Raw genomic sequence first — 15,393 nt, 5'->3', positions numbered from 1 at the left:
GAAGCATCCTAGATATGTATAGCCTCATACCAAAAGAAAGGTTGTAATATTTTTCACAAAATACAATACTAATATACAGGGTGAACTATTAAAAAATGAGAAAATGTGGTATTCGAAACTAGTTATCACACTGTACATTATATGGTTAGATATCAAATAAATGCAATTATTTAAAAATGACTATACTCTAGAAAACTTTGACATGCCATTTACAAATTTATTACCTTGGAAACCTAATCCACAAAACCTTTAAACATTACCATTTTTCTCAATAAAAGTGTATATATTTCGAAAATTATTAACTTTAAAACTATAAAACCTTCCTTTAATATTTTTAAAAAGTATACTCGAAAATGGGTTAATAAACAGAGTGTTTCATTAAAAAAAAAACGTTGTTTTGACTAACCCTGTATAATAGAAAATAATTTTAAATTATAGACGTCTTTGAAAGACATCATTTTTGTTATAAACCTGTTTTTATATATTACATAGTATAGCCGTAACAAAAGAAAACCAGAAGTTTGGCACACCCTGTATATAAAATGTGTTTAAAAACTTGTGTTATTTTTGACATTTTATTTAAATTAAACAATAATTAACTACTAACCTTAGTTCGCGAAGGAGTTCGTTCGCATTCTGAGTTCTTAAAACTCTATGCTGTGGATCTAGACACAGCATCAACCCATCCTCTTGTTGATCGACGGCAATGGCAAAACCTGGATAGATTTCCAATTTATGTTGCGGAACCAAATGTTTGCTATTTGTATCAAAGTAGTTTTTACCAATAGCTGTATATTTTAATTTGTTCATAATGCGTTTAAATAACACATTATATAAATGAAGACAGTCATGATCCGCCATATTTTTCTTCTTTTTATAAATCAATTTTACCGAAATGGTTTTGTCCTCATCGTTTACTGTGAAAGTTTCAGATGTGCTCGTTATTTGTTGGGGAAGATAGAGAGTGTTACCTATGAAATTTGAAAAAAATTAACTTATTTTGAAATAAAAATACATGTAAATAATGACATGACAATTTAATACGTGGATGGCGCAGAGGTGTGAAAAAATAAAAACAAAAGAAACGTGATGAAATGCAATGAAACGACAGATCGTGCGACCACACACAACGTGGAGTAGTAAACGCAGTCACATGCGTATTTCTTAGTAAAATAAAATAAATCAAACTGAAATAAACTAAAATAAAATTAAAACAAATAAAATTACAATAGGTACAAACAATAACATATCAATCATACAATCGAATCTAATGGAATCGAATCGAATCAAATGTAATCTAATGGAGTTGAATGGAATCGAATGGAGTCGAATCGAACCAAATCGATTCGAATTGAATCAAAACGATTAAAATGGAATAGAATCGAATCAAATCGATTCGAATACAATGGGATCGAATCCAATCTAATCGATTCGAATCAAATGGAATCAAACCAAAGAAAATCAAATGGAATTGAATCGAATGTAATCGAATGGAGTTGAATGGAAAAGATGGAATCGAAAGAAGTCGAATGGAATTGAATAGAATGGAATAGATTTGAATACAATTTATCGAATGGAACCGAATTGAATAGAACGGAAAGGAACAGAATAAAATTAATCGAATGAAATCGAATTGAATCGAACTGAAACGAATAAAATCGAATTGAATCGAACTGAAACGAATAAAATCGAATTGAATCTAATTGAATCGAATTCAATTAAAATTAAAATTAATTTAAATGAAATTAAAAACTCTCGCTCTGTGCGTAGACGATAAGAAGGCTATGCTTCCCCTCCTCGGTCACTCCCGGAATAACACAACCCGTTTTTACATACATCGGCTAATGATATTGACGACCGGAAGTTATCGCGAAAATAAATATCAAAAAAATAATTTCAATTGTTTATAACAAAGAATATAACGTTCCAAACAACTACACAAACCGATGCGAATTAAGCGCGAACAAACCAACCGCATTTTAAGGGGAATTCCCAAAAATTAACATTATACTCGATAATTAGAAAACCTCCGAGTATCACATGCTTTGACTCTCGGAGGTGTTTCAATAATCATCAAATGACAACCAAATATTTGCTGTGTTTGAAAGAAAAATAGCACAGTTGGACAATCAGCGTGCAGTATTGACAACAAAAACAGATGAGTAGATTTCACTTATTCACAAACATAACGCTATCAGTGGCTACGTTGTATATTGTTCAATAGCAGCTAGAAGTTTGAATCTAAAATCGCAGTAAACCAAGAGAAACAAAAAGCAGTCATGTTCCAAACTGTTTTTGCAAAACAATGATCATGTAAACAACATTTCTGTACAAACACACAAAATCAGATATTTGTAAGAACCGTGGCAACCCTGTAATTTAAGCCACAGACGAACTCTGCATCCCTCCTTTGGTTTGCGCTCAGCTCACGTCTACTGCTATCCTGGGCATACTGTACACAATATATTTATCATATACCTATTGATAGACACAAATAATACATTATTTTGTTTTAACTTTTCGTCTATTTGTTTCATGTTGCGTTATCGTAAGTATTATCGTTTCTTTAATAAAGTAAAACATCCAGTGATGCCGTCGAAATTGAGATCAGTCTCGCCCATTCTCGACATCAGGTATGCAGCATGTTCTTTGTCTCTGAAACGTGAGGATTTTTTCAACCTTTAATAGATTTACCTCTTCTTAGCATTACGGCCTAAGTATGATACTTAATATATTATAATTTTATATTTTCGTGTCTAAATAATTTAAATTGTTATCCTTGTCAATAATATATTTTTTATTCACCTTAGGCTTCGGCGTAAGACACCCGGAGACCGAACTTCGGCTTCGGCAAAAAAATTCTAAAGCGGACATAGTGTCATATAATATCACTAATAAGCTATATGGTGGCCAACTGGCGGCCGTTTTTATCACCTGGATGGTTGGAGAGCCAAAATGAATGGTTGTATGAATGGACGAAAAAGGAAATACTCAACGACTGGAAACAGGTCAGAGGAAAGGATAGTGTTAATATCTTGCTTTTATTTGTCACGTTAGCTCGTTATTAATTTTATAATAATATACCTTACCCCCGTCAAATACTTTGGCCATGCCAAGTTGTTTTATAACTCCATTAGCAGCTCTGAACCTCTTATTCTTCGCATCTAATTCGGGATTGAATTTGATTTCGTATTCATAAACTCCCCTATCTTGTTCTAAGTCTAATTTAATGTAATTGACAGATAGCCGCAGGGGTTTACCAGCTTCACCTAAAATAATATTAGAAAAATGAATTATTTGGTAAAAAATTACTAACAACAAATTACGAACAACAATTATAAGCAATTTATAATTACATTTAAATATTGATAGATATTTCTTTACGAATATTCATAAAATAGCACTGATAGTGAGAGTAATGATAATCTCCCTTAAATAGACATATTAAGCTGTGAAAATTATTAAATGTAAGTACTAATATAAGAAAAAAATATCATAATATATTATTAGTTCCGATGAATCTAATTGCAAGCGAATATTCTACAATTAGCGAATAGAGTCTACAATAACATGATCTATGTTTTTACTGTAAGTCTGTCTTGGTAATTTCCAGGTGCCTTTGTGTATATCTTTCCAAACTAAGTTAAAATTATACAATCGATTAAAAAAAAACTATGAAAAAATAAGACTTTTTTGAAATCACAGCATCAAAAATATTTAAAATTCGTTTTTTCTCAAGCACCAAATTTCTTCATTTTGTTGGGTTGTGTTATTATTCCTGTTTCATATCATGCAAGTTAAGCGTTTACAGCGTGAACTGTATTCCAATTTCTTCATTTGGAATTTTCTGTTTTTTATTGACACTTGTAAGACCTTTGATGGATACGGTTAATGACAATTTTGTCAGATATGCTCCTATACCACCCAATTTCTCCATTGACGAATCTATGATTCCCTTCTTTGGCAGGCATGGTTGTCAGCAATATATAAAGGGAAAGAAAATTCGCTTTGGTTACAAAGCCTGGATTTTAGCTACAACTAGCGGATATTGCGTGAATTTGGATATTTATCAAGGAAAAAAAGAAAGAACGGCAGAAACTGATGACAATAACAAATATGGCGTACTAGAGTCTATTGTACTTACATTTGCAAATTGTTTGTCAGAAAATTTTAAAGATCTACGATTTTCTTTATTTTTTGACAACTATTTCAACAGCATAAAGTTAATGGAAAAGTTACAAGAGATGAATTTTGGAGCAACAGGTACTGTTAGACGGGATAGAATGGAAAACTGCCCACTCACAGCAAAAAATGAAATGAAAAAAAAAAGAGAGAGGAACATACGAGAGCCTCCTAACAGAAGATAAAAAAATAATAGCCCTACAGTGGAACGATAATAATATTGTGAATTTGCTGTCAAATTAATTTGGAATAGCACCGATTCAAAAAGCACTAAGGTGTTCAGCTGCAGCTAAAACAAAAGTTGAAATCACCCAACATAACGTTATTAAAAAATACAATACCTTCATGGGAGGTGTCGATTTATTAGACGGACATAACTCAGCATATCGTATTGGACTTAGAAAAAAGAAATGGTATATACCCATTTTGTTCTACATGTTTGATGTTTGTATGAGTAACGCGTGGGTTCTTGCTCGACAATATGGTTACAAACATGGTAACTTATATTTTCGAAGAATGGTGGTACTGCCATTGTATGACATATGCATAATATACAAAAATATGGTCAGCTACCACGGTTTCCTGGACCATCACATTCCTCTATTATAGATGTCGTTGTCAACTGTGTAAAAATAAGACAGTTAAGACTAGTTCGAATTATGCTAGTATTTTAGTCGAGTAGCGAGTAATTTAGTAACTAAACATGTCTGAACAACAAAAATTTAGTCGAGTCGATCCATTTTATTCTATATTTTTCAGGCGAGTAGCACCTCCCACCACGCGTCCGTGTTCACTAAACAAGTCTGAACCAGTTGAAATTTTGCCAACCGGAGGAAAAATTTCCCTTTTTGTGGGAATTTTTGACACAAAAGGGAAAAAGAGAAAAAGTTAACTCAAAAGGGAATATTTACTCCAGTGCAAATTGTAAAATATTTTTAAAATTCAAAAGAATATTTGAAAGGAATTAAAGATATCTTCACCCCCTGGTAGTAATTGAAACGTTCCTTAATGTTCTCCTATTTCAGTATTCTTAATCATAACAAAACATCATTGGGTAATCAAAGAATCTCAGGCACTTAGTGTCAAAAATTAGAATAAATGATGGTTGTGTCATCTATTTCACAACCAGATCACTATACTTTTATATAAATATTATGATCTAAAAAGGTACCTATTCCCCAAACCAAAATATAATAAAACTTAATGAAGGCTGATAAACACTTGTCCCAATAATTTCGTCATTATTTATTAGGTACTTAAATAAAATTTAAATTATGGTTACATATTTGAATACATATTGCAGTGGAAGTGGAAAACCCACCGAAATTGTCTTATTTGGCACTTTCTGTATAAAGTGTTAAGGCCGGTTTTTACGCTACATCTTATTGTACGTTTTGTTGGATAGTACAAATCCTATACATTAAAACGTGGCATGTAAACAGCAAAACGTGCATCTTGTCGAATCGAAATGAAATCCAAGGTCATATCGCAGAAATGATGGGAGAAGCATAGTTTTTAGAGACGAGAACTGACAGGATAAAGGTCGATTCTCACTATACGTTCCGTTTACTTTTCATACCCGTTAAATATACCTCCGATTATTTTAACCACAATTCTCAGTAGACGTCGCGAACTTTAAATTGAGTGGAAACAACTTCCACATTCAGTTGTGTAGACAAAAATTACTTTTTCTGAGTCATACAGTTGCTAAGATTTTGCATTATACACATAAACAAGCAAATAATTTTAAAATTTACTTACCTGTGGCATCGAGTTCCTTGACAATAGCTGACCAAATATTGTCTTTAAATGAATTATCGCTATATAATACGTGGCCGGTAATCTTGAACGCGAGGCTTCGGGAATGGTAGGTAAACGGAACGGAAAGTGGGCATATACTATATGATTTGTGTTTAATTATATTTTATGTAAGTGGAAAGCTACGGATATGGAAAGTAAATGGAACGTATAGTGAGAATCGACCTTAAAACGTTACGTGAAAATACATGTTCAGACAAGTCGTCCGATCTTGACTCAGTTGAGGACTAGGGACTAGCTCCACTGCAGTTCGCTTCATTTTTCCCAAAAAAAGCCTAATAATGTCAGATTTGCGGCAATGCATCCACGATTCTCTCGGGCAATTTATTGAATTGTATAAAAGTTTTTAAGTAGTTCTGTTTTAAAACCAAGAAGATTGCATTACAGGTTTCAGGAATTATTTGGCTTAACGCTGGTTTGGATATTATGGTTGTGAACTCCCCAAGTCCTTGAGGCTGCGTCCTGTTGCAAGATATCTGAGAGTTGCTATGTGTCTTTCATGGGGTGTAATGGCTCTTCTCATGCAGGTGTCTTGTTTGAATATGTATGATGTTACCAAATCTAGCAATTGACAATAGGCTGAGGTGTCCATTCGCAAATAATTGCGCCAGTCATCTGGTTCGCCTCTCAGTTCTTTTAGTAACGAGACGTGGGAATACTGGCTTCTTTTTAAAAGCCCACTCTCCTGACCATCTTGTCTTTTCCCTCTTCATCCCCTTTTTCCTCAGTCGTAGTATCGTTATAGTTGAAAAAATAAAAAAAAAGCAGCCGTGTTTCCCCCACAATAAAAAAAAATCACTAAACAAACTTCACACAACTCAAGACTTTGAATTAGAAATAAGAATGAAAACGGAAGGGAAAACGTAGTGTGTATACACTGGACAAAACATACATTTTGTCGTACGTTTTATATGACCCACAAAACGTATAAGAAAACGTAGCGTGAAAACCGGCCTTTACTTCTACTTCTTAATAATAGTTGGAGTTTAGAGCAGGGTATAAGTATAACAATAAAAATGAGTGACAATAATAACAGTAGTTAGTGTATTTAGTGATCGTAAGGCTGATAGTACTCATCAAATGAAAAAAAAATTAAAATAACCAAATCTAAAGAAAAATCATTTAATGTTAAGTGGTTAGAAGATCCTTCTTTTAAAATGTGGCTTAAGGCTTTACCACACAATAATAAAAAATGTATGTGCAAAGTGTGTAATGCATTTTATGTGGCACAAGTGAGCTGCAAAAACATTTTGTAAACGGGAGGGAATTTTTTCATAAAAGTGGGAATTTTTAAGGTACGTTGAGGGAAAAAGCTTGCAAGAAGGTTGGCAACACTTTATTAAAAAATACAATACATTCACGGGAGGTGTCGATTTATTAGACGGACATAACTCTGCATATCGTATTGGACTTAGAAAAAAGAAATGGTTTTTGTTCTACATGTTTGATGTTTGTATGAGTAACGCGTGGGTTTTTGCTCGACAATATGGTTACAAACATGATAACTTATATTTTCGAAGATTGGTGGTACTGTCATTGTTACAAAAATATGGTCAGCTACCACGGTTTCCTGGACCATCACGTTCCTCTATTATAACAGGAAGTCTAAAATCCAGTGGACAGCACCTTATAATATGTGGACAACCGAGATGTCGTTGTCAACTGTGTACAAATAAGACAGTTCAGCCTAGTTCGGACTATGCTAGTATTTTAGTCAAGTAACGAGTAATTTAGTAACTAAACATGTCTGAACAACAAAAATTTAGTCGAGTCGATCCATTTTATTCTATATTTTTCGGGCGAGTAGCACCTGGCAAAATGTCAGGACATTGATTAATTAATTAAAGGGCACACGGCTAAAAACATGAAAGTCCAAAAAAACATGGTTTGTGTGAATTATATTGTCTGTGGTAGATCTCTGGTATCTCTTTCTTTCGGCTTATCATACATTTACTAAAACCATGGAAGTCACAAGTTATTTGAAGAAAATCAATCGTCGAACACGGCTTAAACATTGATAGTCACAGTGCTGCAACGTTAAAATAATGAAAGTCCACCATGACGTGAAAGCCATAGAAACAAAAGAAAAGTCCACAAAAACACACTGTCAAAAAAGTTAGGTTAGTATTTTTCTATTCATAGTATTGTTTTGTCAATTGCGAGTATGACTGACGATTTTCGTAAATCTTGTTATAATACAAAAAATATCACATTAAACTAAATAATATTATGAAGTGCACAAATAGCAAAAAGCGGAAATCCACTGGGCGAATGAGGGACGTGGTGAAAAAGCTTAAATTACAAGGACATGAGACTGGGGAAAGTTGTGAATGCAAACGCTTCCAGTGTTTCAAAAATACATCCGACGCAGAGCGGCAATCTATTGTGAATGCGTTCAATTTATTGAAAACAAGGTATGAACAAGACAGTTATCTTTGTGGTCTCATAACCACACTTGACATACAACGTAGAAGACCGAGAAAACCAGAAGAAACTGCTACATTAAGAACCAAGGCTTACTGCTATAAAATATGAATTGGAGGCGATCATGTAAGTGAAATACCAGTATGTTATAAGTATAAAGCATTTCTTTCGGATGCAAAAACGGATGGTACTATTCCTAGAGACAAACGGGGATGTCATTCTAAAAGTAATAAACTTTCATCAGAAACCGTTTCATTAATGAAGCACCAAATTGAGACTATACAGAAGACATCTGGGCGTAAAGGACATTACAATTTACATGAGAGCCAGAGGATATATCTCTCTGATGAACTGAATGTAAGAAAACTCTGGGATCACTACATTGAAAAAAATCCAGACAATAAAGTATCATATGAAGCATATAGAAATACTTTAATAATGAAAATTTCGACATTTCTTTTGGCTATCCGAGGATGGACACTTGCTCCTCTTGTGGCCAATTTTTGGCAGACATTGAATGTATAAATTCTCAACTAAGATGTACAGATGAAACTGTGAAAGAAGAATTGAATCAAAAGATTAAAAAATTGGAAGTAGAAAATAAACTACATAAATTAAAAGCAGAGACATTTTATGCAATAAAAAAGAGTGCTAGATTGTGTGCTCGCAAAGATGATACTGTAACTAGTATAACTATGGATTTTCAAAAAAATTTGCATATTCCAAACATTACAACGAATGATGTTTATTATAAACAACAATTTAACTACTATTTATTCAATATTCATCAACTGTCTGATGTCGATTCATTTTCTTATGTCTATGATGAAACAGTGGGTAAAAAAAGGTGCCGATGCTGTGGTTTCACATTTATTTGACTTTATATACAATGAATTGAATTCTCAAGTACAAAAGTTGACCATATTCTGTGACTCATGTGGGAGTTAGTATAAAAATTATACAGTTTTTAGATTTCTTCACTAGGTATATGATCCATGCCTGCCATCGCTTTACAGAAATTATTATTGTATTTCCCATCCGTGGCCACTCTTATTGAGAGTGTGACCGCAATATGGTTTTCAATAATCAAAAAGCAAGGAATGAGTTACCTAGTGAGCGGACACAGCACATTAGAGAGTCTAGAAAGAAACCTAAACCATTCGATGTCAAGGAATGTACAATCTACTACAAATCATTTTAAATCTTGGACTGCATTTCTGACTCATTTTTACAAAAAAAAGTGTCCCTTTGCAAGCAGACCTTTAAGACAGTTGAAAATTGATGTTAATCATGGAAGGTTAATCTTTTACAAAGAAAATTACAGTGGCTCATGGTTGTCAAGCACAATTAACAGTCCTCAATAACTGGGGTTGACAAAAAAAAAAACAATAAGGAATTTTCACTACCACAACAGGCTTACACAGGCAAATTGCCTATTCCTGAGCTGAAGTTCAAAGATATTCAGGCTTTGAAAATATTTTGTTCTCAATCAGCCAAGTACTATTATGATAGTTTACCTCATGCCAACAATGTCAGAGATGATAATAACTATAATAATGGTACTGATAATGTTTACAGACCAATGAAAAGCCTGGACTTTCATTGATTTTACATATGACACACCACCTTTGTTAGTGTTAAGTTTTCTCATAATAATATCAGAAGGACTTTCATGGTTTAAGCCGTGTGCCCTTCTTATGCTAATAAATAAACTAACTCGGTTATTTGACACTCAAGAGAATTAAATTTTTCTCGGAAATAAACTTCGAATCTTAATAATTGCAATTACGCTTCGTTCTGTTTACTGCCGTCAACACATACACACACACACACACACACACACACACACACACACACACACACACACACACACGCACGCACGCACGCACCCAATTTTAGACCAAAACCGTTGCAATATATTTTTAGTTGTTGAGCAAGGTGCTGCAGTTCTTCTAGTATTCCCGCCAGAAGGACGGTATCGTCAGCATATCTTACGTTATTAAGTGGCTCACCGTTTATTATTAGGCCCTCATTGACTTCGGTCAACGCTAATTCTGAGATGGTTTCACTGTATAAATTAAATAACAATTGTGATAAAATACACTCTTGGGGCACCCCACGGCGAATCTGGATATCCTGTCAGTTCATTTTCAACTTTCACTTTAGCTATTTGATTCCAATGTAGGTTACATACAATTCTAATGCATCTACTGTCTATGTTTTTATTTAACAAAATTTCTTTGAGTCGATTATGTTGCATTCTGTCAAATGCCTTCTCAAAATGCATTGAAACAGGCATATACTTACTTATTCATATCTAGGTACCTCTGAGAAAGAAAACTCACTGCAAAAAGTGCATCCCGTGTTCCCAGACCTTTCCTAAATCCCATTTGTGTATTACTTATGCCTTCATCTAATTTCTTATGTATTCTATTGTAAATTACTTTTAAAAACAGTTTCAAGACATGACTCGGTGCGATTTTATTGCTTTCCTTTGCATTGGCTTTTTGGGAAGTAGTATAAATATTGAATGGAGCCATTCTTCAAGTATTATACTTGTTCTACATATGGTATTAAATAGATCCAAATAATGAAATAAGAAGATCAATAGATTCAATAGTTCGATGGAAATTTCATCATGTCCGGGAGATTTGATTCCTTCTCGAATAATGTCAGGCCCAGTACCATCCCTAAATTCTTTTGGTGCTTCTGTTCTCTCTTGTCTTCAAAAAACTGTGCTATATATTGTGTCCATTCCGCAAGGCACTCACTCAAAACAATGAATCGATCGTCCCTCTCTGTCGTTACACGTTGCCGACCCGATCCTGGTATCGACGGTTCTGCGTTATAAGTAGGCGACCGGCGACACTCCTCTGACTATAACCTTCTCTATAATACAATTAGCTGGGCCGCCTTCACTGGTGAAGTATTTGTAAAATATTCACTTACTGCACTCCGAAGCCGAAGTGTACACACACGTCAACGTTTAAAAAGCGGCTGAGATGGCCACCGGCAAATTCATAGAGGTCTACATTGCGTAGAACATGCCCGTTACAATGTTTGCTGCATTCAGGTGAATGAGATATAAATCTCACTGCAATTGAGGTTATCAGTCAAGGAGAAAATAAAAGAAGTGAAACAACTATTTCAATCTTTTAATAGAATACGTTTAAAATATAATTAAAATGAAAACCAAAGTTTTCTATATTTTATAACTTTGCAGTTAAACACATAAAGATTTAAAAAAAAAAAAAAGAAATTAACATCAAAATGGAAACACATAATTGTTATGACAAAAAGCTCCTTTTTGAAAACATGGCTGAGATAGAACAATCAACATTGATTCTAAATATATAAAGTACTGTGTCACCAATAGAATCTACCAATGGTAATTTGTTACTTTCTATAATAGTTATAAAGTTGTATCAGCCAACACAGAAAAATTTCCTGAGATGAACGCTAATTGCGATGAAAGTTTGGTATTAAGAAAATTTTTTTTGGCTTCTACAATAGAGTTAGCATCATCTGAGAAGTTGTTAACAATATTTTTAATTGCCTCGTAATTTTTAGCGTAAAATATAACTGCATTTAGCCATGTTCCCCATCGAGTTACTACAGGTTGTGGGGGTAAAAGCAAATTTGTCAGTGTTTCTCTATAATATTGTACTCTCAAAGGTGACTTAATAAAAAAATTTTTAACATTATTAATTAATTCATTTACAATCGGAAATAAATTTCTAATTTCCTCAGCCACTATGTTTATTCCATGGGCTAGACAAGTAATATGAATTAAACGTGGGAAAAAGGCTTTGTTCGTGTATGAGGCAGCATCCGATGACATTAAAATAATTCTTTCAACTTTGATAGGAACTGGGAGAAAAAAAATTTGATAAAACTTCGTGAATAAGTCTGGTGATGGTATTGTTATTTGTCTTTTGTAATTGTTTTGTATAGATCAAATACGACGCACCACATTTTTCACTTGTCAAAGCACCAATCAACAAATTAGCAACGTAACGACCACATGAAGAGGTAGTTTCATCTACACGAAAATAAATGTAATTGCTACGTACCATTTGAAGGACACTGTCCATGATTTGTCGTAATACTTTATCTACGTAATTTTTTTAAAGTACTCTCATCTGGAACAGACTTCTTCGTATGTTTCTCAATAAATTATCTATGTTTAAGATTATTCAGTTTAGATAAGGGAATGACACTAGTAAATGTTTCACATAATTCTAAATAAAATTCTTGTTGAGCCGTTGTCTTTTGGCTGTTCGACAAAGTTTCAGCGAGTAGAATTTGCACCACTCGAATTTTTCAGTTTGGTTTGATGCAAGCTAGTCTTATCATGTTGTGTTATGGAAAACTTCTTTTCACAGGATACCTACCAAGAAAGGAAATGATCTACTAAATGTAAATGAGAAAATAGAAAAACTGAAAACAGAGAAAACAAGAAAACATATGATATTTCGAGGAATAAAAATAGATACAGAACAACAGAATGTACTACAAGAACTTAACCCTTTCGCTCATAGTGTCTACAATTGTAGACATAATTTTCCAGTATCCGCTTTCCCACAATTGACTTCCTTTTACAGTTATGTGATATCTTATACATTGACAGACATTCTGTAATAAGTATTGCTGGTTCAAAGTAACTTCTAGCATAGAGAAACATCAATTTGTAAGAGCTGTTTACATGTTGGTTACTGCGTTACACGTTCTATCAATGTAAGCTTTCGTAATTTTATGTTTTTATTTGGAGTAAAAGTATTATATTATTGGATGTATATAAATATTTCCGTCATATATTTCTTGAAGTAATTATAATAGGTCTCTATAATGTGGTGTCTACAATTGCAGACAATTGTATAAAAGGAAAGTTTTATTATTTTTAAGATATTTTATTTTTTTCAGCAAATCGTGTCTAAGAAAAAATTTTTACCGGAAAATGAAGAGCTAGAAAAAGGCCTTTCTGATATAAAGGCCTTGAAAGTTATTGTAGCGGCGAATATGAAGATATTATAATGCCAAGAGGAATTGGAGATCCTTTACCTGATGATATGAAGGATATAATTGAACAAGCAGACGAGTTCCTTGATGTTATCGAGGAAAGCATTATGGATGAGGAACATCCGACTCCAAATTCTGAAGAGTTTGAAGATATTTATCGAAATATGGATATATCCCAAAGAAACGAAATCACACGGATGCAAGACGTCAAGTTCCAAAACAGAAGTTTGTTTTTTTGAAGAAACAATCACTTAAAACCTTTCGCTTAAGAATGAAATATATCCAATAGACTATTTCATGAAATATTTTACAGAAAACTTATTCGAAAAAATGGTCAATTGTACCATTATTCATGGTCTTCAGAATAATGACAATCATTTATCACCAACCAATGTAAAAGAGCTGAAAGCTTTATTTGGATTACACATAATTATTGGTTGTTTGAAGTTTCTACGTCTAAGTATGTACTGTAATCAGTCATTGAAGGTGGCAATATTTCATGAGACAATGTCCATAAGTAGATTCTACAAACTTTGAACCAATCTACATTGTGTTAACAAGTTATAGGACCAAAATCAGAGCGACAATTTGTGGAAGGTTAGACCAGTCTTCAATTCAGTACTAAATAGATGCAACGAGCTAGAAGTAGAGAACTATGTTTGCGTGGATGAATAAATGGTTTCTTTCAAAGGCCAATTAAATATAAAACAGTATATAAAAAATAAACCGCATCCATCGAGCTTAAAATTATTTCTACTCTGTGATGCAAGTGGTCTAACATACAATTTTATTGTCTATAAGGGAAAACAACGAAAATAAATCCTATAACAGCTAAAGAATTCGGTCAAGGAGCCGCACTAGTGTTACATCTTTTCGAAAGTTTATCGCCATGAAGACACACATTATTTTGTGATAATTATTTCACTTCTTACAATTTAATGAAAATTTAGCGCCACGAAGACACACATTATTTTGTGAATGAAATTATTTCACCTATTACAATTTAATCGAGGTCCTGAATTAAAAATTGATGACCTAAATTATATTTATATTACGGACACTCCTGTTAAACCAACGAAAAAAAAAATCCTAAAGAAGCAAAGGGGATTTTCTTAGGAAGTGATATCAAATGGAATTGTTTTGGTCAACTGGCTGGATAATAAGCCAGTCGCATTGGCCTCAAACTATGTAGGAATAGGAGACGAAGACAAAGTAAAACATTGGGATAAAACTGCAAAACAACGAATTAAAGTAAATCGACCACAAATAGTGAAGAAATACAATAGTTCAATGGGGGGAGTCAACAAAGCTGACGCCCTTATATCATTATACCGAACAAAAATTCGCTCCAAAAAATGGACACTGAGAATGATATTTCATGCGGTGGATATGGCAATTGTAAATTCTTGGTTAGAATACATAAAAGATTTGTCAATTACTTGGTAGCCCTAAACAAAAATTAACTAAAAATAACTAGACTCATTGCACTTCAAAATGGAGATAGGGGAGGTGCTCATCAAGCAGTGCAATGATATTTCCAGGAAGAAAGTGGGAAGGCCTTCAAAATATGACGTTCCTGTTCAACAGAGTCAAAATATAACAGAGTCAAATCTTGCAACGGTACAATTAGACAACATAAACCATATGTCTGAGCACACCAGGGTCCCTTCCTGGACGGTGCAAGAATATTGGCTGCAAAGGTAAGTCTAGATGGACTTGCAGTAAACGTAAGGTGCATTTGTACCTTCAAAAAGATCGTAACTGTTTTGTAAATTTCAATGGAAAATAAATACTTATATTTTATATTACGTACTTATATTTTGTTTAAATTTTTAATGTATTTTCATTTTTCAATGTATAGTATAATTGATTTCATTGACTACCATTGCCTACAATTGTTCCAACAACCATTCGAGAGTGTTAATTATCAAATGTTACCAAGATATTAAC

General features: G+C 33.4%; 1 protein-coding gene across 1 annotated transcript in view; it reads right to left on the bottom strand.

Moving 5' to 3' along the window:
* The window catches only part of LOC140431447 (piwi-like protein Ago3), a 79,322-nt gene that overhangs the window by 43,183 nt on the left and 20,746 nt on the right, over positions 1-15,393 (bottom strand). Inside the window, exons 2-3 of the mRNA XM_072519378.1 lie at positions 3,090-3,269; positions 608-971 (exon numbers count right to left, since the gene is read on the bottom strand). Of these exons, the coding sequence (XP_072375479.1) occupies positions 608-971; positions 3,090-3,269 (544 nt within the window). The remainder of the gene's footprint in view (positions 1-607; positions 972-3,089; positions 3,270-15,393) is intronic.

The sequence above is a fragment of the Diabrotica undecimpunctata genome, chromosome 1 (genome assembly GCF_040954645.1).
Source record: "Diabrotica undecimpunctata isolate CICGRU chromosome 1, icDiaUnde3, whole genome shotgun sequence".
NCBI classification, from domain to species: Eukaryota; Metazoa; Arthropoda; class Insecta; order Coleoptera; family Chrysomelidae; genus Diabrotica; species Diabrotica undecimpunctata.
This window is presented reverse-complemented; position numbering and strand designations above follow the sequence as displayed.